Below are 20,880 nucleotides of genomic sequence, written 5' to 3'. Positions count from 1 at the left end.
ATGATCCAAGTTCCCCTGACATGTTCTCACAGACAGGTCGAAACAGCACTCTGTTGGTCCTTCAGCTGACTCGAGCACTCATTGAACTCTATGTTCTCTAGAGTAAGTCATATCCCTCACTCTCTATTGCATTTCTATATGATGAACTTTCGTGTCGCCCCTATCATACAAAGATTTGAACATGGTGATTACCTGTCCTAAGCCAAACGGACCGGCTGATATTGGAACAACATTATCAAATTTCCTTAAAAAATGTCTACCCGAACCTGTTTGCTGACTTTGGAATCAAGAACAGGAATGTCTCTACCCTTTGCCCTTCTCATCAACATAATGTTCATTGCATTTTCGAGTAAGTTTCAACACACTGCCTACCTGACACAAAGTGATGAGCAAACAATTTTGTACTATCAAATTCGGACATTCAATGACGAATAAATTTGGTTCGATTACCTGAAAATATCGCCAACCCCCCTCAATTTCTATAAGTCTGGCCGAGAATTATATTTCTAACCTTTCTTATCAGTCGATCTCGCTGCTGTTTTCGCCTCCTCCAACCTGGAGATGAGCTCGGTCAGTCACACTCTTCCATATCGTCTGATTTCTATGATGAACCATCCACTCTTCCATGCTAAGTATGAAGATCTCGCGATCTAATGCTTATAATTGTGTATTCATTTTTCATCTTTCGCCTGAGTTCTCTTCGCTCCGACACTTGTATCCATCAAGTTCTTGTCAACATGCTGACGACCCAAACCAGGAATTCTAGTTAGGTCTCGAACGTCGCCGCCGCCAAGTTCCAATGTACCACATTTGGACTTTGCCATAGTGAAATCACTCGGACTGGAAAGTCTCCAACTTGGGATCGTCCCAGCTGAGGAGCAATGTCAGCACGTTTGTGTTTGTTCAGGCACTTGTTTCATGACTCACCTCAGGAATTGGCCTGAAAGCTCGTGGGGTGCTCCGATGACCAGCTCAGCGATGACATGCCCTGGCTTCTCTGGAGGTAGCAATTTCCCATCTCGTTTGGCACTGACGAATTTCTGCTGGTCCTTCGGGTCCATGTTCTTGAGATACTTGTCTCGAATATCCCCCTGCATTGCAGTGTCAACAACACCAGGCCTGATGGAGATGCTTGTCACGTCGGGTTCTTCGCTAGTGAGAGTCATTGCCAGATGGTTGACCGCAGCCTTTGTAGCCCCATACGCTCCCCAGGAGCTGTATGCGCCAGTAGCTGCGCCAGATGATGTGATTACAATTTTGCCTTTGGCTGGTCGTAGAAGCGGCAATGCCGCCCGTGTCTGATTGAATTGTGAGTACGCTAGCAAGCAGGTAGCAATATACAATACAACCTCGACTTACCAATACTACCAAACTTGTAACATTGATTGTAAACGTGCGATCCCAGTCCTCTGCTTCAACATCACCTATTCTCTGACACTCCCCGAGTGTACCGTGATTGAGCACCAGACCGTCGAGCTTCCCGCCCAGGTCCACGTTTTGCAGAATCGACTTGACATAAGTCAAGTCCGACATATCGCCCTTGGAGGTCAGGACACGGTCGGGAAATTGTGACTTGAATCGCTCCAAGACATCGCTTTGACGGCCTGTCAAGATCAACAAGTGTTGTTTGTCGGACTTAAGCAGATGATTTGCAACTGCCAGTCCAATTCCCGCTGTCGCGCCAGTCACCAGCACGGTGCGAGATTCGGGATATTGGCTCTAAGTAAATTGTTTGGTCAGCGCCATATGGAGTCTAGAAATGGGTGTTCACCGGTGTGGACATACCCGGTGTTTTGCGGTGGCCTCAAGAGACCCGCCGAAGGATTTTGACATGATGCTGAAGGTCGAAAGGAATTTTGCAGCAATAGAAGATTGTGATGACAGTGTCGTGCAGGAGTAATATACAAAACTCCGTGACAATATATCCCGAACGACCGAGGTTTTTCCGGCAGAGCAACTGATCATGAAGCTCACCGAGGTTGAGAAGCAAAGTCGAATCACGATAAAAGAATCAACAAAGTCCGCACCGAGGAATATCTTGCATCATTCGTGTATAAGTCCTAATATATGGTCAGTTCGTAGCGAATGGATAAGACTTTAAAACGTGGAGGGGAGTTGACGTCAATCTCAAGTGCAATTGTGCCAAATCCCGCGGCCATTTTGTAGCGAGGTTTACGGTTCACGGTTGACGGACGGAGAACGCCGAAAGTGTCCCAGAAAGGCCGTAAGCATATGTTCTCAGCAGGCCTATAGACAATGATGAACTAACTGACTGAACACAACGAGACGTTCAAGAGTAGCACGTTCGCCAAAACCTGCCTGTGAATGCACTCTAACCAAATGTCTACCATCATTATCGGTGGCGGTATCATCGGCCTATCCACTGCCTACTTCCTGTCACTCAGCCGGCCGGTCACATCCTTTTCACAGATCCATATCATTGACTCATCTGCCGAGCTGCTTGCCTCGGCTAGCGGATTCGCAGGTGGCTTTCTTGCTCTGGACTGGTTTTCTCCACCCGAGGCGGAACTGGGCGCACTATCATTTCGATTACATCGCCAGCTGGCAGAGAAGCACAGTGGGCAGCGACGATGGGGCTACGCTGGCAGTCATGTCTACAGTCTCGGCGTGGACGATCCAGGTGTCAAGGCGAAAGGAAAAACAGCCAATTCCGCAGACTGGTTGCTGGAGGGAACCAGTAGGGCGAATGTGGCGAGAACAGACTCAAAGCACGATGATGTCCAGGGTAGTGTGACGCAAGGCGAGCCTATCAACCCAGATGGATCACCTGCAGTCTTTACTCCGCAGAGAGGTGGCTCCTTGGAAACAATTGCCGGGCCAGAGGAATGCGCTCAGATCGAGCCGAGAGAGTTGTGCGAATTTCTGCTCGAGGAGTGTGAGAAGCGAAACGTCAAGGTTCATCTCTCGACAAAGGCTGTGGAGTGCCTTGTGGACAAGGATGGCCAGCTCAACGGTCTCAAGATCGAGTCACAGGGAGCTGGGTCTGAACTGGAATGTGACACCATCGTCCTGGCCGCTGGCGCATGGACTCCGCGAGTTTTCAAAACCCTCTTCCCCGACAGTACGATTCGTGTCCCGATTGATCCCCTGGCTGGACACAGTATTGTCGTGAGGTCACCTCGCTATAAAGCACCATTTATTGACCCGTACAAGCGCAAGATCGGCGGCGACGACAATTGGCTCTGCTACTCCATCTACGCCGCTCCAGGAAAGCACTGGAATTTTGCCACTGAAGCATATGCACGGCTTGCGCGTAACGGTCAAGCAGAAATCTGGCTCGGGGGTCTCAACGACGCCGACTTACCTCTCCCAGAACTTGCAACAGACGTCAAGGCCATGATTGACCGGCAGAGTGTCAATACGGTCCGAAAAACCATAGTCCAACTCACCGGGCTCGCCCGTGAAGCGAGCGACTTGCATCAAGATGACTTGGAGACGGTGCGAGAGGGTTTGGGCTTCAGACCAGTCAGTCGACGTGGGAGACCAATTGTGTCCAGGATAAAGGACGAAGACTTGGGAGGGCTGACAACCGGCCCAGGAGGTGTTTTTATCGCTTCCGGTCATGGGCCGTGGGGAATCGCCTTGTCTCTAGGGACTGGATTTGTGGTGACTGAGATGATTGAGGGTAAAGTCCCTAGTGCAGATGTCAGTCATCTTGATATCAGATGAGGGATATTTAATCAAAACCCCCAGTCTACCTATAATAATATGGAGCATTACCATTCTATTGAGGCAGTATTGATTTTCAATATCCCAGATCCAGCTAAGAAATAAACAGAACAGCGGCACTACGCGGATAGAGGCGGTTGCACGGCCCAGACACGGTGGAATCCGCCCCCACCACCCGCTCCCCTAGTATTTGACCGTGTAATCATTCCCTGAGCAGGCCATCTACTATTTTCCCTCGGCATCAATCTTATAGTTGGAGTTGTGCGGAGAAGGTATTGTATCCTCCAGTCTTCCCTTTCTGCCACCTGGAGGTCGTTCTAAAATCTGTACGTGTGGCGAGAAAGAGACGCGATACTTGCTGCAGTATGCGAATGGACTAGACTATTAGACTCGACCGAAGAAGTACTACAAGTATGCTGCCGGTCCTCACCTTGCGGTCTCTATCAAGGCCATCGCCCACGCTTCTCAGACGATCATTATCAAGTCTTGCAACCGCACCAGCAGTTCGCATCGTCGAGGTTGGACCCAGGGATGGACTTCAGAACATTAAAAAATCCGTTCCTCTGCCAGTCAAGCTGGAGCTCATTGAGCGATTGAGCCGGGCTGGAGTAAAAATTATGGAACCCACCTCGATTGTGTCGCCCAAAGCCATCCCTCAGCTTCAGGACAGCCAGGAACTTTTATCAACAAAATCCATCAAAGATTTGATTGCGCAGGAGGGCACAAAATATCCAGTTCTTATCCCTAACCTGAAAGGACTGCAAATAGCAAAGAAGCTGGGTGTCAAGGAGATTACAGTCTTCGTCAGTGCCACGGAGGGGTTCAGTCGTGCCAACATCAATTGCACCGTGGAGGAAGGTTTGAAACGGGCTGAAGAAGTTACCAAAGGCGCTGTCCAATCAGGCATGACAGTGAGAGGGTACTATCCCACTTCCCCCAAAGTCGACTGTGAAGAACCATGCTGATCATACTTCTAGAGCCGTCTCTTGCATCTTTTCTGACCCTTACGAAGGACCTACCGACCCAAGTGCCGTTCAGAGAGCTGTGCAGCGGCTTATTTCAGCAGGCTGCTATGAGGTTCTCCTCGGTGATACGGTCGGGGTCGGTTGTCCCGACGATGTGCGAAATCTCATGAAAGTCCTCCTGGACGCGGGGATTCGAGTAGATCAGCTCGCTGGCCACTTTCACGATACTTACGGACAAGCTGTGGCTAATGCGTGGGCCGCTTACGAATGTGGCGTGCGAACTTTTGATAGCAGCGTCGCAGGCCTAGGTGGATGCCCCTTTGCTCCGGGTGCTAAAGGGAACGTGTCCACCGAAGATCTGGTCTATTCCTTCCACAAGGCTGGCATAGATACTGGAATTGATCTTGCAAAGCTGTCTGAAACCGGCCAATGGATCTCATCCGTGCTACAGGGCCCAAACAACAGCCGAGCGGGCCAGGCAATCGCAAGAAAAGCAGCCGCCTCATCAAGCAGTACCAAAGAGGAAGCGTCATCGACCAAGTTGAAGTGGGAACTGATTGACCAGCCCGAAGGTCTCGATATCCTGAGGTCTGGTGCAAACGTCAAGGTTGTCCTCCGCCGTCCGCGGAATGGCAATGCTTTGACAACAGAGATGGTTTCTCAACTCCAGCGATACATTAAGCAGATCTCAACAGACCCCACGATATCACGCATCATTTTGACTGCCGAAGGAAAGTTCTTTTGTACAGGAATGGACTTGAGTGGCAACAGCAAGATCGATAAACCCGGGGCTGAAGGTCCCACTCAGCATGACATGTTCACAGAGCTCTTCCAAACCATCTCAGACGCACCTCAAGTCACCATCGCTGCAATCAATGGACCGCTCTACGCCGGAGGCATCGGACTAGCTTTTGCGTGTGACATTCGCATTGCCGTCGAGACAGCGACTCTCACCGTCAGCGAAGTCAAACTTGGTCTTTGCCCTTCCATCATCTCCCAATACCTGTTGCGTGAATGGGGTCTGGCTTTCGCTCGCGAGGCGATGCTCTCAGCCCGACCCATCACCATGGCAGAACTCAAATCCATCGGATCCGTTCATGTTCTCGCCAAAGATGCTTCGGATTTGGACAATCAGCTCGACGCATACCTGGTTAGCCTGCGAAAGGCAGCCCCAGGAGCCTCGGCGTTTGTCAAGAAACTTGTCAACGCTGCATGGCAGAACCCCGGCGGTATAGAGCAGAAGAAAACCATCAAACATGTATTTGAGACCATGATGCTGCCAGGCACCGAGTCCGAAATCGGGCTTGGTGCTTGGAGGAATGGAAAGAAGTCGATCGATTGGGACACTCTCAGAGAAACTCAGTCTAAACCCAAGCTATGATGACTGTGCCCACCGAAATTGAACAATATCCACCACGGACCGCCCATTACTCAGCAAGGAGCATCAACATGTAGTCGAACCCCCCTCAATCGCCTTCTATTGACAGCTATCCACGGTGGCATTATCGAGCAATCTTATCTTTACAGCGTTGTTTGACTCTAACAACATGGACAGGACCTTGTTGAACATATCTGGGTCCAAGTTTTCAAGGGCGATGCTGGTATTGGCGGCGTTCGAGTCTGCCACGGCGGCCTGTTTCTGAAAGTCCACCATATTGTCTGTGTCGGGCACATAGTGGTCGATAGGCTGGGACGGAGGGTCCCAAGGTTCATCCGGACAAGAACTTGAGGTTGCCACCGAGATCATATCCGAATACCACGGCGAGTTTGACCCGAATGTGTCCACTGAAGAAGGAGCAACGCTTGGAGTACCGGTGTACCATAGCATATCCCTCTCGAAATACCTGTCCATCTCTCTGGGTTGTGGCCACACAAAAGAATCATCGAGAGCGACTGAGTTTTCCGTGGGTCCAACCTGTTTATCAGACAACTCGAGCGAAATAGGATCCCAGTATTGTGAGTCGTTGCTGCTGGTTGGTACATTCATGTCTTTGTCGGCGCAGGAGGCTTTGGCGTTCATCTCAAGTGTTTGTCTCTCTCGTTTCTCGAGTGTCACATATCTAGAACGCGCTCTTGTTAGACAACCTAGATTGACGCACTCGCAAGACGCACCTGTTTTTGATATCGGTTGGTGAGCGGCCTGGGAATGACAGCTCACGAATCATGGACCACTTGCGACCATGCTGTCCCACTGATTCGATAAGACGTGCGTCTTCGACCTCATCCCATTTACTGTGGTCGATGGCTGGATCGAGATAGTGGTACCAACGTTTCGCACACTCTGCACCTTTGTTAGTTACCGCCCTTGACCGAATGGAATTCTATAAACGTACGATCGGCATGGCGAGTTCGCATCATTGATGCTACCGTTGTCCATCTGTGGCTATTCTTAGAGGCGATTTGCTTCAACACCATGCAGCGATGCACGTACCTGATGCCGACTGTCGCCACAGCTTTTCGCAACCGATAGTCCTCAGCAGGACTCCAGGCTCCCTTATTGACATGACCACCTATTTTACTCCATCGCTTCCTGCAGTCTTTATTCGATCTTCCCGGAAGGGCAATCGCTATTCGGTTCCAGTCTTTGATTCCGATGCGAGATACTATAATTGGACTGGTCAGTAGCCGGCCTCGGTTGCTATGACTTGGAACACTACCTTCAGCTCTCAATATCTGGTCTTCATCATCTGACCAGCGAACTGGAATACGGTGTTCATAAGCCATATCTGACAGCGCCAGCAATACGAATTGTCTTAAATTTTGAGAAGGCGAAAACAAACGACGCCTTAACCGAACCTTGATGCTGACTGCGATGCATTTTTGAAGCAACAGCACTGGCACGTGGTAATACTATATGAAGTCATACTCCTGCCATTGAGGTCAATGACATTCCTGACCCAATCATGTCCCCAGGCTACGCAAATAGCACCTATGACTTGTCGCCCCTTTCCATGACTGCACAGCAATCGACGGTCCAAACGATGGGGACCATTCTAAAAGTCGGTACCTGACAAGGCACAGGTGCCGAAATTTGGGTCAAAAACATGCCTTAGACCGCCTTATACCTGTGCATTGCCCACCACTGTCATACCGTGACAATTCAGCCTGGCTGGCGCGTGGATGATGGTCCAAGAATCTACCTGTCATTGCTGACAGCTCGTGTGCGGGCCACTGGGCCGTGGATCGATCGATTGGTGAGTCTAGGATCGGAGCGTTTGGAGAGCAACTAGGGCCTCCTGTTCATGAACAGCGGCAGCATATGAACGCTCAGAGAATGTCGTGGGGGGGGGCAGAAGGCTACGGTTGGACAGCATTTCAGTAAACTGGTATCGCTTTTTCTTGTCTGAGAGACCAAGGCGTATCGTATCGTAGTTGTTCTTTTCGTATGACTACTTTTACGAGCCTGCGGCTCAAAAGATTGCCAACGTAACATGTCTGGGGGCTTGTTGAGGCCCTTCTGAGGAGTTTCCATTCTCCGAAGCATAACCGGTGAGCGCGGTTGTGTAGCACCACTGCCACCTATTTGGTGACACAAAGAGCCTTGATTCATCACTCTCACCGACCCCTGGCAGGTAATGTGCTCAATCCAGCAGACAATCCGGATTTGACCAGGCGCTGCATCAGGTTTTATTGATTGACTCGCGCTGTCCGCTCCTGATCATCAATGCTCTACAACATGTCGGATTACAAGCCCCAAACACTGGCCCCGGAGCCAAAAAAAGCATTCTTCATTCCTTCGATTGATCTCAAGGCATACTTAGAAGACCCAGAGTCGCTGAGTTCCCAACATTTGGTGGCTGAAGTGCGAGCTGCCTGTGTCACCACAGGCTTTTTCCAGATCACGGGCCATGGTATCCCCAAGGAACTCCAACAGCGACTCTTTGAAGCAGCGGCTGCCTTCTTTGAACTCCCATTCGAAACGAAGAAACTCCTGGATGCCAAGAACAATGTTGGACGTCGGGGCTATGATGTTCTTGGGTCACAGTCGTATGAAGCGGACGTACTTCCTGATCTGAAGGAGGTGAGGCCGATCTTATCTGTGTATTAATTGGCGTCAGCCACTGACGGCTGACAGGGTTTCTATATGGGTTTGGATATTCCTCCCTCGGATCACAGAGTGGTGGCCCGAAGATTCTTCATGGGGTCGAATGTCTGGCCCCAGACGAAACGCATCGCACCAGAACAGTTCAAGAACACACTCGAAGAATATTATCGTGCAATCTGGGGGCTTACCATGACCGTCCTTGACTTGATTGCTCGTACCCTGCCACACGGGCCTCATGTGTTTGATGAATTCAAATCCAACGACCCGATTGCGCCCTTGCGCCTGCTCCATTACCCCCCTGCTCAACCAACCGAGAAAAGACAGCTGGGCGCATCTGCTCACACCGACTTTGGTGCTATCACTTTGCTGCTTCAGGATGGAAACCCGGGTCTATCGGTTTTAGACGAGGCGACCAACACCTGGTACGATGTCGACCCTAATCCCGATGCCTATGTCGTCAACATCGGTGACATGCTCTCCAAATGGACTTCCGATCATTACAAGAGTAGTATCCATCGAGTCATCAATGCCACGCCCAATCATCGATACTCTGCCGTCTTCTTCTTCGATGGCAATCTAGATTGTCCACTTGCACCCTTGGATGGGAGCCCTGTCAGTGGGAAGGTGCTGACCGTAGAAGAGCATATGCTGACGAGAATGCGGGAGTCATATGGTGGGAAGAGCGCCACTGGTTAAAGTGATCCCCTACATTGCTACTTATCCCTGGTCAAGGATATTGGACTCATCATATTGTACCGTCAATCTCCAATTCCAGATGAGAGCTTCTTCGTAATGAGACTCGTGTTGATTCGTGACTATTACTAGATTCATAGTTGACCCCTATTCTCTTCTCTTGGGTCTCACAAGAAGGCCAGTTTGATGGACGAACCAACGGTTCTGGACCTTCCAGGACCATCCAGCCTTGTCCACCGACTGAAACTAGTTGTACGCTTGTCAGCATTGAGGATAATTGACAATCTTCTTTCAGTGTTACGCTTACATCGTATCTTTGCAAAAGAGTAGGGGTAACTTTGTAAACCTCCAAGAGGGCAATAGGTTTTCCGATGCAAGAACGCGGCCCGGCGCCGAACTGGTAATTTTCAGTCGATAAAGGTATGAACAAATGAATCAGAATGCTGACCGTGAGTAAGGAGTTCTCCATCTGTCTCCTTGTGGAAGCATCACAGAACCACCTTTCGGGCCTCCATGAATTGCTGTCACGGCCAAAGACGGCTTTGTCGCGATGTACGACCCAAGCGTTCATGCCTACAACCGTACCAGACGGTAGGTACTGGCTGCAGATGGTAGCGCCTCCTTTTGGAACCACTCTCTCAAGGGGTAGACCAAATGGTGGATGCAACCGGCTTGCTTCCTTGATACAGGCATCCAGGTAAGGCAAGGCTTGCGCTTCCTTCCAAGAAACTATCGTAGACAGCTCCCCAGCCAGTCGCGCAGTGTCAAGCTCACTCATAAGAGCCTGCATAGATTCATGATTCGTGAAAAGGTAATAAAATACTGCACGCATGAGTATGGCCGTAGTATCGCTTCCAGCCGTAATGTTTGAGGTCATCCACGCTGTCAAAGCCCTGCATAATCTGAGATCAACACGTGACCATGAACCTCTAGCATATATCTTTGTACCTACCATCGTGGTATCAGTTTGTCTCGGTCCAGGCATTGGAGAAATTGAGACAAAAAGTCCTCAGGACCATCTCGTAAGGGCTCGCTATCATTTTCCAAACTCGTCGTCCGCTCCCTAATCCTTCGCAACCCGAATTCCACAACTGGGTTTGGTTTTGTAACGGAAACTCTCTGACGCAGAGGGTTCTTGGTCCATAGCCAATCAACCCAAGGAATTTGTGTTACCTGCATCAGTCAGACTCGGACCCAACAGACACTAGAAGAAAAGAAGGATTGACAGGTGCTGCCTTGTAGAAGTACGTCCATATCGAACGAATTATTCCGTCTACATCCATCCCAGTAGCCAGAAAACCAAGAGGCCGAGAGAATGTGAGGTCTCCCATTACATCAAAGGCGAAATAGCGCAACCATGTTCCTAGATCACAAGGCAGACCTTGGTCGGCGAAGAGCGTGTCCAGCCTATCGATGAAGTTTTGCAAAGTGATATCAACGAACGGCTCCAAAGTTAATATCTTCGTTGTTGAATACATGGCAGCCACAGGCTTGCGCAGTGTGCGATGCAGTCTCTCATCCTGGGTGGCAAAGATTGTAGGCACCGGCCTGCCCTTTGTGTAGAGGAGGAGTACATGGTAAAAGTCAGACTATGTTGTGTTTTAGCATTACCGGAGTCGCGACAACCTGCGAACGAATATACCTTGACGAACCTCCCCCCAAACCCATAGATCTTGGAGATTTCGGTGGCGTCCCCAACAGACACCATGTTGGGTCCGAAGCGAACCAACTTTCCATACCTTTCATGGAGCGAAATATGGATCTCATGGGCTCGATCGCTCAGAACCCACAATACCCGGGGAATGTTGGTGATTGAGGCGAGAAGGGGCCCAGGAACATCGCGAAGGTTCCGCTTTCCAATAGCCAATGCCCCCAAGGAGATTCCGAGGACCACAGAACACAGGAAGTAGATCATTTCTGGCTTGATCAGCCTCAGTAAGCCCTGTTCCTAAGTCACTGGGCTGAGTGTATCTCTGCGAAGGCGGCGCTGGGCACAGGAAAGCCTGCAACAACGTCATAACCAAACATCATCTTGTCAGGTCAAGTCTCCCGAAGCTAAATTTATCTAGGCAGCCATAGTTGAACATATCATATGGTGGGGAAGGACATTTGACATTGGAATGCTGGGGACCCGAGTCCCATCGTTGCCTGTGGCTGGATTTTGGCAGACAGTTGTACTTCTCTACGATGCAACATCTCGCGGTATTGGCCAAGATTGGCACCACCACTCAATTGAAAGCTATACTGAGCAGCCCCAATTACCACACGTTCAAAGAGCAGCGAGGTGCAGATTTGGTCGGAAGAATACTCGCGGTTTCCGAACCAAGTGTCAAAGAGATGGAGATTGTGCCCCGAGTATGATTTTGGAGACATGGGGCGGCTAGCCCGTTTCTGTCACACAAGGCTGAAGCCCCTGGACGGGGGCCTGAATACGACCTCACGCGTGCCACCATCCGGACCCCATCTGCTCTTTTGACTCGACAGTCAATGGCCGACTCACCCTCAATATAATAAAAGTGACGAGTGAGCCTGCAAGAATATGCAAGCCAACACTCATGTGCATTCATAGTTCTTCTCTGTTTGGCTGCCCTTGCTTAAACTGCATCTAGTGCCTTTCTAATAGGCTGTTGTTGTTCACCAACCTTTGATTTTCTTCCCAGGAATTACTGCGAGGCGTGTTCTAGATCGCAGCAAGACTGACCGCCTTGACAAAAACTTCCCACGGATTCCAAACCCAACGGCCTTCCTATCACCATATTCCACCACTCCCCGAACCAAACGCAGCCATGTCTGCCCAATCAGAAACCTCGCCTGCAAAGCAGACGCAGGATGCCAACACTCCGAATCAGAGTTTGCCCATTCACGAGTTTGAGATCAAGGACGACGAGATCGAGGTCGAAGAGATTAAGGGCATCAAATTGTTTACAATCATGCTTGCATTGTGTCTAGCCGTCTTTTGTGTTGCCTTGGATAACACCGTGGGTTTCCGCTCCCAACCCCAGACCTTTCCCTTGACTAAAGAATTCCTAGATCATAGCGACAGCAATCCCCCACATTACAAACGAGTTTGAAACTGTTCAGGATATTGGTTGGTACGGGTCGGCATATTTCCTAACAACTTGTGGTCAGTTAGATCCTCCAACTTCCCCTCACATATACTAACCAACGTAGTTTGCCAACCAGTTTTCGGCACATTGTACAGCTCTTTTGATTTCAGAGGCACCTTTTTGTTTGGGCTCGCCATGTTTGAAATAGGGTCCCTAGTCTGTGGAGTTGCTAGAGCATCTTCAGTCTTCATTGTGGGGAGAGCCATCGCGGGGCTCGGGGCTGCTGGGATCATCTCTGGTCCTTTAGTATTGATTGCAAGAATTCTACCAATGAGCAAGCGACCGCAGTTCAGTTCATTGATCCTATCGATGTGGGGATTCGCATCCGTTGCAGGCCCATTGGTGAGCAATATCTGCCAATCGAAAAGATTCGAATTCGGACTAAATCTACTTACAGATGGGTGGTGCAATGTCAGACAGGGCAACGTGGAGATGGTGCTTTTTCATCAACCTACCAGTCGGGTGAGTATCCCTGTACGAGATCATTGGGCTCTTTCTTGCATGGCTAAACATTTCTGCAGTCTCATTTCAACGGTTCTGATCCTCTGGCTCTTGCATTTGCCCCAGACAGACAAGCAGATGCAGCTCTCATTCATAAACCGAGTTAAACGCATCGATTTCTTGGGTATGGTCACGTTCATGGTAGCCACCATCTGTTTGCTCCTTGCACTTCAATGGGGTGGAACAGCATATTCATGGTCCAATGCAAGGATCATTGTCCTCTTTTGTATGTTTGGATTTCTAACAGTTGCGTTTGTGGTAATTCAAATTTGGAAGGGAGATGCCGCAATAGGTGAGTCCAGCAACCCGATAAATGATCGGATCCCCACTAATGGGTCGCAATAGTCCCACCTAAAGTCGCTGGACAACGATCCATTGCGTTTGCCGCCTTATTCTCAGCTTGCTTGGGTGGAGGATTCTTCTTCTTCGTGTACTACATTCCTTTTTGGTTCCAAGCGGTCAGCGGAGCCAGTGCTACCGAGTCTGGCTTGGACAACGTTCCGCTTATGTTGTCACAAGCCATTGGCACCGTCGTTTCTGGCGCCTTGACCGCCAGATGGGGTCACTACATGCCCTTCGTCATGCTTTCGGTGGTCCTAATGTCGACAGGTGCAGGGCTAATCACAACATTCTCGATTGGCATGCCTGCGAGTAAATGGATTGGATATCAAATCCTCTATGGCCTTGGAGTTGGAGTTGGGTTTCAGCAGCCACAGATTGCTGTACAGGCCATTCTCTCCTCGGATCTAATTGCGATCGGAATCTCTCTGATGTTCTTCACCCAGCTCCTGGGAGGTGCCGTCTTTCTTGCCATCGGCCAGAATGTCTTTGCGAATCGACTAGTGGCAGAGCTGAGTGCCAGTCAAGTTCCAGGGTTAGATCCGATCATGATCCTTGAGTCGGGTGCAACCGAATTTCGCCATGGCCTAGGCCTCCAGGCCGACCAAATCCTTGTGGTTATTCAGGCATATGCAACAGCATTGGTTGCTTCCTACAGAGTGGGACTAATTGTCTCTTGTTTGGCGATGCTCGGAGCATTAGGTATGAAGTGGAAGTCTATCAAAGGACTGGCGACGATTGAAGTTGGCATGTGATCTTCACAGCACAGTGTTCATAGAGACGATAGAGGTGTGGGGCGAAATTTGGTTTCACTATAGACTTTGTTTGTAAGATTGGGAGTTACTTGGACTTCGGAAAATGGGTCACAAATCAGGCGGGTGAGGAGGGAACGAACACTTTCGGAGCATCGAGGGATCTTGCGCCGTTTGTACAAAGGCTTGAAATTCCCTAAGGAGGGACTTTACGTTCACCAGTGTGAAGTAACAGGCGAACAGAGTCGAATTATTTGTTGGATAGATTAGGTATCAAACACGAACTGGTAGCACAAGGTTAGCCCCGAGAGCCCACACCGCTCGTACCGAATCTATGTCTTGTGATCGGGGCTCGACAAAGTTTGCCCCATGACAGCTAGCTAGTTTATTAAGATGAAAGTATCTAATGAAATCTTTAGATAGCATCTGTGTCGAGACAAGTCAACTCGAAATTAGTCTAGAATCAACGGGACACCTTCCAAACATCATAAAATAACAGTGGATCAAGCCCTGAGAATGCATTTCTCGAGATACGTCAATAAAGCGATTGATCCACATCGGGGAGCATGCATTCGATCTTTACCAGAGCTTGTTGATTACAATTCAAAGGAGAACAGCTCCTATTTGTTTTGCATTCAAGGAGAGGCTTCAGATGGCGAGAACGAAGGGCTTCAGACAATATCTCACTCTGAATTCCAAAAGGCATGCGGACGGTGCGCTGGAAACCTCGTTTGGTCGATAGCCGAGATTGAGCTACCTTCGCAACAGCAAGGCAGGGGTTTCGTCAAGGGGAGGCCAGTTGCATTATTCATCAACAGTGATGTTGGCCTCCTGATCTACATGGTGGCTTTGATGGGCCTCGGAGTTCCAGTAAGTCTTTCTCGATAGCTCTCAAAGCTGGAGGCTTACAAAAGTGGGTGCTACTATGCTCTGCTCGGCTTGGATCGTCTGCACTTCGACATTTGTTGTGGACAACCAACGCATGTGCTATTATCGGCAGTCGTAGACATCGCAATGTCATTGAGACCGCATTGCGGGACTTCCCAAACGACGTTGATCCACCTGGACTCTATATCCAGGAACACTATGCAACATTTTTGAAGTCCCCAGGTCAGGTTGATGGTCCGCCAGAGGTATCTTGCCAGGGACATTACATCGACGAGACTGACCGAAATGTTGTTATCTTACATTCATCTGGAACCACTGGAATGCCCAAGCCCGTGTACTGGTCCCACCGACAGCTCATGTCGTTCACAACCTGCCATGCGTTCAGGAGTGAAAGTGAGGCCGAGGCTCCGAATATGACCACCCTCCCATTCTACCATGTAAGAATTTGGCGGATTCGGTATCGTTGATGCTTTTCGCTTACAGGTGATTATACAGGGCTATGGTTTGCTTGCGCCACTCCTATCTTTTGGGGTGGGCACCACACTGTGCATTCCTAATTCTCACTCTGTTCAACATCCAGACTCAGTGTGCAAATTTCTCCAGCTCACGCGAGCCAAGTCCCTGATGACAGTGCCATCAATTCTCGAAGGGATATCACTCCTTCCCCGTGGGCAAGGTGTCAAGATTCTTGCCACTCTGAACTTTGTCGCTTTCGGAGGTGGTCTGTTGAAGGAAAGCGTTGGCAGTAGCTTAAGTGCTGCTGGTGTTAAGCTTCTGAATCACTATGGATCCACTGAGAGTGGACCTCTGACTCCTATCTTCGTACCAGATGCCCAGTATGACTGGCACTTCTTTCGACTCCGCAAAGATATCGAAATGGGGCTGACGGAAACAAATGGAGAAGGAGAAGAGAACACAAAAAGGTACACCCTCAAATTACGCCCACATGGATGGGAAGTCGACTTTGAGCTCCAAGACGAGCTTGTTCGCAATCATGACAGCGAGGAACTTGAGTTCGCTGCCGTGGGTCGTAAGGATGAACTTGTTGTCTTGTCCAACGGTGAAAAGATGTCACCGGAAGTAATCGAAACGTACCTCAGTGGCCAACAAAATATCGCCGATGCGGTGGTATTCAGCAACGAAAACTCTGAAGTTGGCGTCATCATCAAACCTTCCATACCAGTCAGTAAAGCAGAGAGACGAGCTTTCAGAACAAGTATCTGGCCATGCATTGTCGAAGTCAACAAGCTCACCGACGGCTTCGCTCAGATTCCATCCGAGCTCATGGTTTTGATTGTCCCAGACGAGATTGAGCTTCCCAGATCGGACAAAGGTTCTGTGTTGAGAAGAGAAGTTTATCAGCTTTTCCAGAGCGACATCGAAAAGACCAACGCATACGTAAACGACGGCGAGGATGATCCTTTTCCAAAGCTTTGCTCTCAATCGCTAGAAAACTATATCCAGGAAGTGATACAGACCAAGCTCAATTGGAAAATTTCTTCTCGGAACTGGAGCACGAGCGATGACCTTTTCGAGCTCGGAATGGACTCCCTCCAGGCACTCCAGTTACGTCGCGCGGTCGAACGAGTCACAAGATCATCAGCCAACGGCACAATAGACTCGTCGATGTTGACGATGGACTTCATCTATCGAAATCCTTCTGTGGACAAGATTGCCACCGCACTTCGCGGAGCAAGAGCAGATGTCATTTACAATACTCGATCTGATCAGATTGTGGGGTTTGTCGAAACATATTCAAAGTTCCGTCCAAAATGTCTCCCCAGAGTCCTAATCACAGGAGGGACGGGAAACTTGGGTGCTCATATGGTGGCACAGCTTGCAACAGATCCCGCTGTTGTTGAGGTTGTCTGCCTCAACCGACCCGGGCTACTGAGAACAGGCTTGAATGCATCTGATCGGCAGAAGGCCGCGTTGGAGTCGAGGGGTATATTTCTCGAAAATGAACATTGGCTCAAAATCAAAGTCCTCGAATGCGACACCTGGAAGCTAAGGCTGGGCCTCAACCGCGAAGACTACAATAATCTCGCAACCGATATGACACATATTCTCCACAACGCTTGGTCTGTAGATTTCACACAGCCACTGTTGTACTTCGAACATCAGTTTCAAACGCTGCAAAATCTCATTGTACTGGCCCAAGAAATGTCGTTGCATCGGCCTTCAAAGAAACCACGACTCTTGTTCGTTTCATCAATCGCAGTAGTGGGCAGCAACCCACTGCTCGGCATGGTCGATCCAATCGTTGAAAAGCCTGTGGAGCTCGTTGAATGCTGCAATACCTCTGGATATGCTGAGGCTAAGCTAGTATGTGAGAAGATCATTGAGATGTTCGCAAGTCGATACAACTCATCTGTTGAGCTGGGATACGTCCGTCTAGGTCAAATCACAGGTTCAAGGCACGCAGGAATCTGGTCCACCAAAGAGCATTTGCCAGTTCTCTTCCAGACAGCACAACTGATGGGTCATCTACCAGTAATGGAAGGGGTAAGTATGGAGGGGGAGCATCTTTGAACCGTGGGAAACACATTGCTAACTGGCCTCAGACACTATCTTGGCTTCCAGTAGATATCGCTGCTGCTTCTATCTCGGAGATTATGTTCAGTGACGAAGCTATGCAGTTAGTCTACCACTTGGAAAGTCCCACGAGACAGCCATGGCATGCTATCATTGAGATCATGTCAAGCTTATTGGAGTTGCCAACGAAACCACATCTTGATCTAGGAATTTGGGTAGAGGCTGCACACCATCTGACGAGAGATCGTCCCGACACCTACTCATTCTCACTACTATTGGAATTTTTCCAGAGAGATTTCGTGCGGATGGCTTGTGGACTGGTCACCTTGGATGTAAGCAACGTCCTAGCAGTTTCTTCGTCGTTGAGAGAAAGCAAGGGTGTAATGGGCGATGACCTTGCGTCGTATGTCTCATATTGGAGAAAAGATGGTTTCCTCTTGAGGTAGAGAGGAGACAACTCAACAAACTACTGGAGATCCTCGCTCCCGGTTCATTAAGCTACTCTTAGTATCACCTACCGAGAGCCACATCAATATTTTCTGGCGAAATAGAGTCCTCGGCTTTTGGTCCTGCGGTGACTTTGGGTGTTTCATGACCAAGGGTTCAGAATGCATCGTACAGAATGAATATAAGCTCGATTCACCCGGGCTGGGTTGATTCCCAATTTGCGGGTCCATTGGCCTTATCGGCGCAGATGTTCAGCAATGATAGTTGGAATGGTTGAAAAACCTCTGGATTTCTATTTGAGAGGAGATATCGTGTGAGTGTGAGTGTGTGTGCGTGTACAGGAAAACATGCCATACATGCTTCCTTAGGCAAGTGATGCAAACTTGGTCTCCAGTCCAGGTTTGTCCATCCAGTCATGCACGAAATCAGCCCTTCCAAAACAAACCGTGCTTGTCCAGTTCAAGTGGAAGATGCATGGACGTCATGCATATCGTACCTCTTATCTACGAGGTAGGACTCCTGGCTAGGAAGCCTAGGTCTCTGTTTGCGACACAGGACTGGGACGGGGCCATGCAATCGTTACACTACCACATAAGGTGACTAGACCGCCTGTACAAAGTGTAATTTGCATTTTCATCACACTTTTGTGAGGGCCCGAGTCGGAGAGGCGAACGCAACGCAGTATTTTCCTTGAGGACAGTCCAATGTTTGGTCTGAGCCTTACCGCCAACTCAAGATCATGTCGATCCAAGGCATGGTGGATGCAACCAATAGCGCACGTATACCTAGTACAGCCATGAATCCTATGTTCATTATACTAAGCGATCTCGATCTGATGAGGCTGCTCGACTTACGGGCTCTCCTTAAGTATGAAGCGAATCCTCTAGAAAACCCAGCCTATCATTATGGTACTGTGGTAGTCCGGGTTTATCACAGTCGAGGGATCTCTCCCACTTTGCAAGATGAAGACTATGGCATCCAGCAACGCTCTTCCATCATTGATGGTATTTGGGTCTTTGTCAACATCCATATGTCCTGATTACAGGAGTCGTATTCAAGCCAATGCCTCAATTCGACATCAATTGGCTAAAATCCTAGAAGCCATTAATGAACTCCAAGTGCTTTGGCAAACAATGCTTGACAATGATCCACGGCTGAGCACTGTCCCCGGATCTGAATGTCAGAAGGCACTCGTGGCATGGCTGGATGCCGATGACTTCCCCTGGTCAGATGAGGGAATGCCTAACACGTTCAGCATGCCTTTCACGGTGATGATCCAAGTCTTGCAGTATCTCGATTTTATCCACAAACACGATGGCAACATTAACCATTCCGATATCCTGCGTGGTGCAGCCATCGGTGGCACACAAGGGTTTTGCACCGGTCTCCTCACAGCCATTGCAATTGCAGGCGCCAACGACGAGGAAACTTTGATTGAATCATGCACGGTAGCCATGCGTCTAGCGTTTTGCATCGGAGCATATGTCGACTTGGACGGAAAGTTTGGCTCAGAACAGGTGGACCTGTGTTGTATTGTGTGCAGATGGAATACCGAGGACGGGCATGACACTGTCCTAAGGATACTTCGAAATTATCCAGAGGTATTTGTGCAGCAATCCACTCTCGTTCCTTTGCTGACTGACTCTACGTAGGCTTACATATCAGTTGTAACTGGTGCAACGGATGTTACCATCACCACCACCAAAGAAACTCTGGGTAGTATCTCTCGCGATATGGCTCGTGAGGCAATGATTGCAAAGCAAATCAGCCTTCAAGGCCGCTATCACACTCCTCGGCATGCTGATTCTTTTCAGCGCATCATATCGCTTTGTGATACGCTACCAAGCTTGGTCTTTCCCCCTTCCCACGAACTCAAATGCCCGGTGCTATCAAACTTTGATGCTCAGTTGTTGTCACCAAATCAATCTCTTCATGAACAAGCTCTAAGATGTATCATGGTTGAGACAGCAAATTGGCACTTGACCTTATCTGCGGCAGTATCTCAACTGATAGCAATGGAAACCCCTTTATGCGTAATATTCGGCACCAATGACTGTGTTCCGCCCTCGCTCGCCCGGGAGCGTGGTCTGAAACTTATGAGAATGTGGACTGAGACCTCAACCATGGGTGAATGCAATCCCAGGCGTCAGTCACCAGCAGACGGGCCCTCGGAGTCGATATTCTTCAACGCGCCTGGCTACACGTATCCAGATCATGCTATTGCTGTGGTGGGGATGGGTTGTCGCTTTCCAGGAGCGCAAAACCTTGACGAGTTCTGGGATATAATGTGTGCCGGCAAATCAATGTGCCAGGGAATCCCCACCAACAGGTTTGCTGCAGCTCACCAACAGAGATCCATGTCGAAAGCACAGCATTTCTATGGCAACTTCCTAGATGACGTTGACTGCTTCGACCATCGTTTCTTCAAGAAATCATCTCGAGAGGCAGCAACAATGGATCCCCAGCAAAGACTTCTTTTGGAAGTTGCTTATGAAACAGTCGAGTCGTCAGGTTATTTTACAAACAATTCCTCCGGTGCCGCGAATAATGTTGGCTGTTATGTTGGTGTTTGTGCCACCGACTACAACGATAATGTCGCATCACACCCGGCAAATGCGTTCTCGTCCTTGGGGACTCTGAGGGCATTCTTGAGTGGCAAGATCAGTCATTATTTTGGTTGGGTTGGACCATCTCTCACAGTCGACACTGCATGCTCCTCCTCTGCCGTGGCAATCCACACGGCTTGCAAGGCTATCGAAGCAGGCGAGTGTACAGAAGCACTGGCTGGTGGAGTTAGCATCTACACAAGTCCGTACTTCTATGAAAACCTCGCAGCTGCTTCATTTCTGAGCCCCACAGGACCCACAAAACCTTTCGACGCAGCCGCTGATGGTTATTGTCGTGGTGAGGGTGTCGGA

The 20,880-nt window shown here is 49.4% G+C and overlaps 6 protein-coding genes across 6 annotated transcripts; 4 read left to right on the top strand and 2 right to left on the bottom strand.

Moving 5' to 3' along the window:
- Positions 1 to 414: 414 nt before the first annotated feature.
- Positions 415 to 2,103, bottom strand: PV10_07689 (uncharacterized protein). Its single transcript, XM_016372622.1, has 4 exons — positions 1,786 to 2,103; positions 1,360 to 1,719; positions 928 to 1,298; positions 415 to 871 (listed from the first exon to the last, which is right to left on the bottom strand). Exons 1-4 carry the CDS (start codon positions 1,963 to 1,965, stop codon positions 832 to 834), a joined length of 951 nt encoding a protein of 316 aa, XP_016221954.1. The 5' UTR covers positions 1,966 to 2,103; the 3' UTR covers positions 415 to 831.
- PV10_07688 (uncharacterized protein) lies at positions 2,013 to 3,711 on the top strand. The gene is made up of 2 exons (XM_016372621.1): positions 2,013 to 2,070; positions 2,133 to 3,711. Exon 2 carries the CDS (start codon positions 2,326 to 2,328, stop codon positions 3,688 to 3,690), a length of 1,365 nt encoding a protein of 454 aa, XP_016221953.1. The 5' UTR covers positions 2,013 to 2,070; positions 2,133 to 2,325; the 3' UTR covers positions 3,691 to 3,711.
- A 392-nt stretch (positions 3,712 to 4,103) lies between these two features.
- PV10_07687 (uncharacterized protein) lies at positions 4,104 to 6,036 on the top strand (the record flags this gene model as incomplete). Its single annotated transcript, XM_016372620.1, has 2 exons — positions 4,104 to 4,609; positions 4,668 to 6,036. The coding sequence occupies 2 exons, from the start codon at positions 4,104 to 4,106 to the stop codon at positions 6,034 to 6,036; spliced, it is 1,875 nt and encodes a 624-aa protein (XP_016221952.1).
- Positions 6,037 to 9,540: 3,504 nt separating this feature from the next.
- Positions 9,541 to 11,308, bottom strand: PV10_07686 (uncharacterized protein; the record flags this gene model as incomplete). The annotated part of the gene is made up of 6 exons (XM_016372619.1): positions 9,541 to 9,639; positions 9,701 to 9,790; positions 9,842 to 10,286; positions 10,346 to 10,566; positions 10,620 to 10,982; positions 11,036 to 11,308. The coding sequence occupies 6 exons, from the start codon at positions 11,306 to 11,308 to the stop codon at positions 9,541 to 9,543; spliced, it is 1,491 nt and encodes a 496-aa protein (XP_016221951.1).
- Positions 11,309 to 12,179: 871 nt separating this feature from the next.
- Positions 12,180 to 14,095, top strand: PV10_07685 (uncharacterized protein; the record flags this gene model as incomplete). The annotated part of the gene is made up of 6 exons (XM_016372618.1): positions 12,180 to 12,371; positions 12,424 to 12,517; positions 12,565 to 12,842; positions 12,898 to 12,962; positions 13,022 to 13,293; positions 13,347 to 14,095. 6 exons carry the CDS (start codon positions 12,180 to 12,182, stop codon positions 14,093 to 14,095), a joined length of 1,650 nt encoding a protein of 549 aa, XP_016221950.1.
- A 513-nt stretch (positions 14,096 to 14,608) lies between these two features.
- Positions 14,609 to 17,961, top strand: PV10_07684 (uncharacterized protein; the record flags this gene model as incomplete). Its single annotated transcript, XM_016372617.1, has 4 exons — positions 14,609 to 14,962; positions 15,007 to 15,417; positions 15,476 to 17,485; positions 17,545 to 17,961. The coding sequence occupies 4 exons, from the start codon at positions 14,609 to 14,611 to the stop codon at positions 17,959 to 17,961; spliced, it is 3,192 nt and encodes a 1,063-aa protein (XP_016221949.1).
- Between the last annotated feature and the right edge of the window lie 2,919 nt (positions 17,962 to 20,880).

The sequence above is a fragment of the Exophiala mesophila genome, assembly GCF_000836275.1.
Source record: "Exophiala mesophila strain CBS 40295 unplaced genomic scaffold supercont1.5, whole genome shotgun sequence".
NCBI lineage: Eukaryota > Fungi > Ascomycota > Eurotiomycetes > Chaetothyriales > Herpotrichiellaceae > Exophiala > Exophiala mesophila.
The sequence above is the reverse complement of the archived record's forward strand: the minus strand, read 5'-3'. Positions and strand labels throughout refer to the sequence as shown.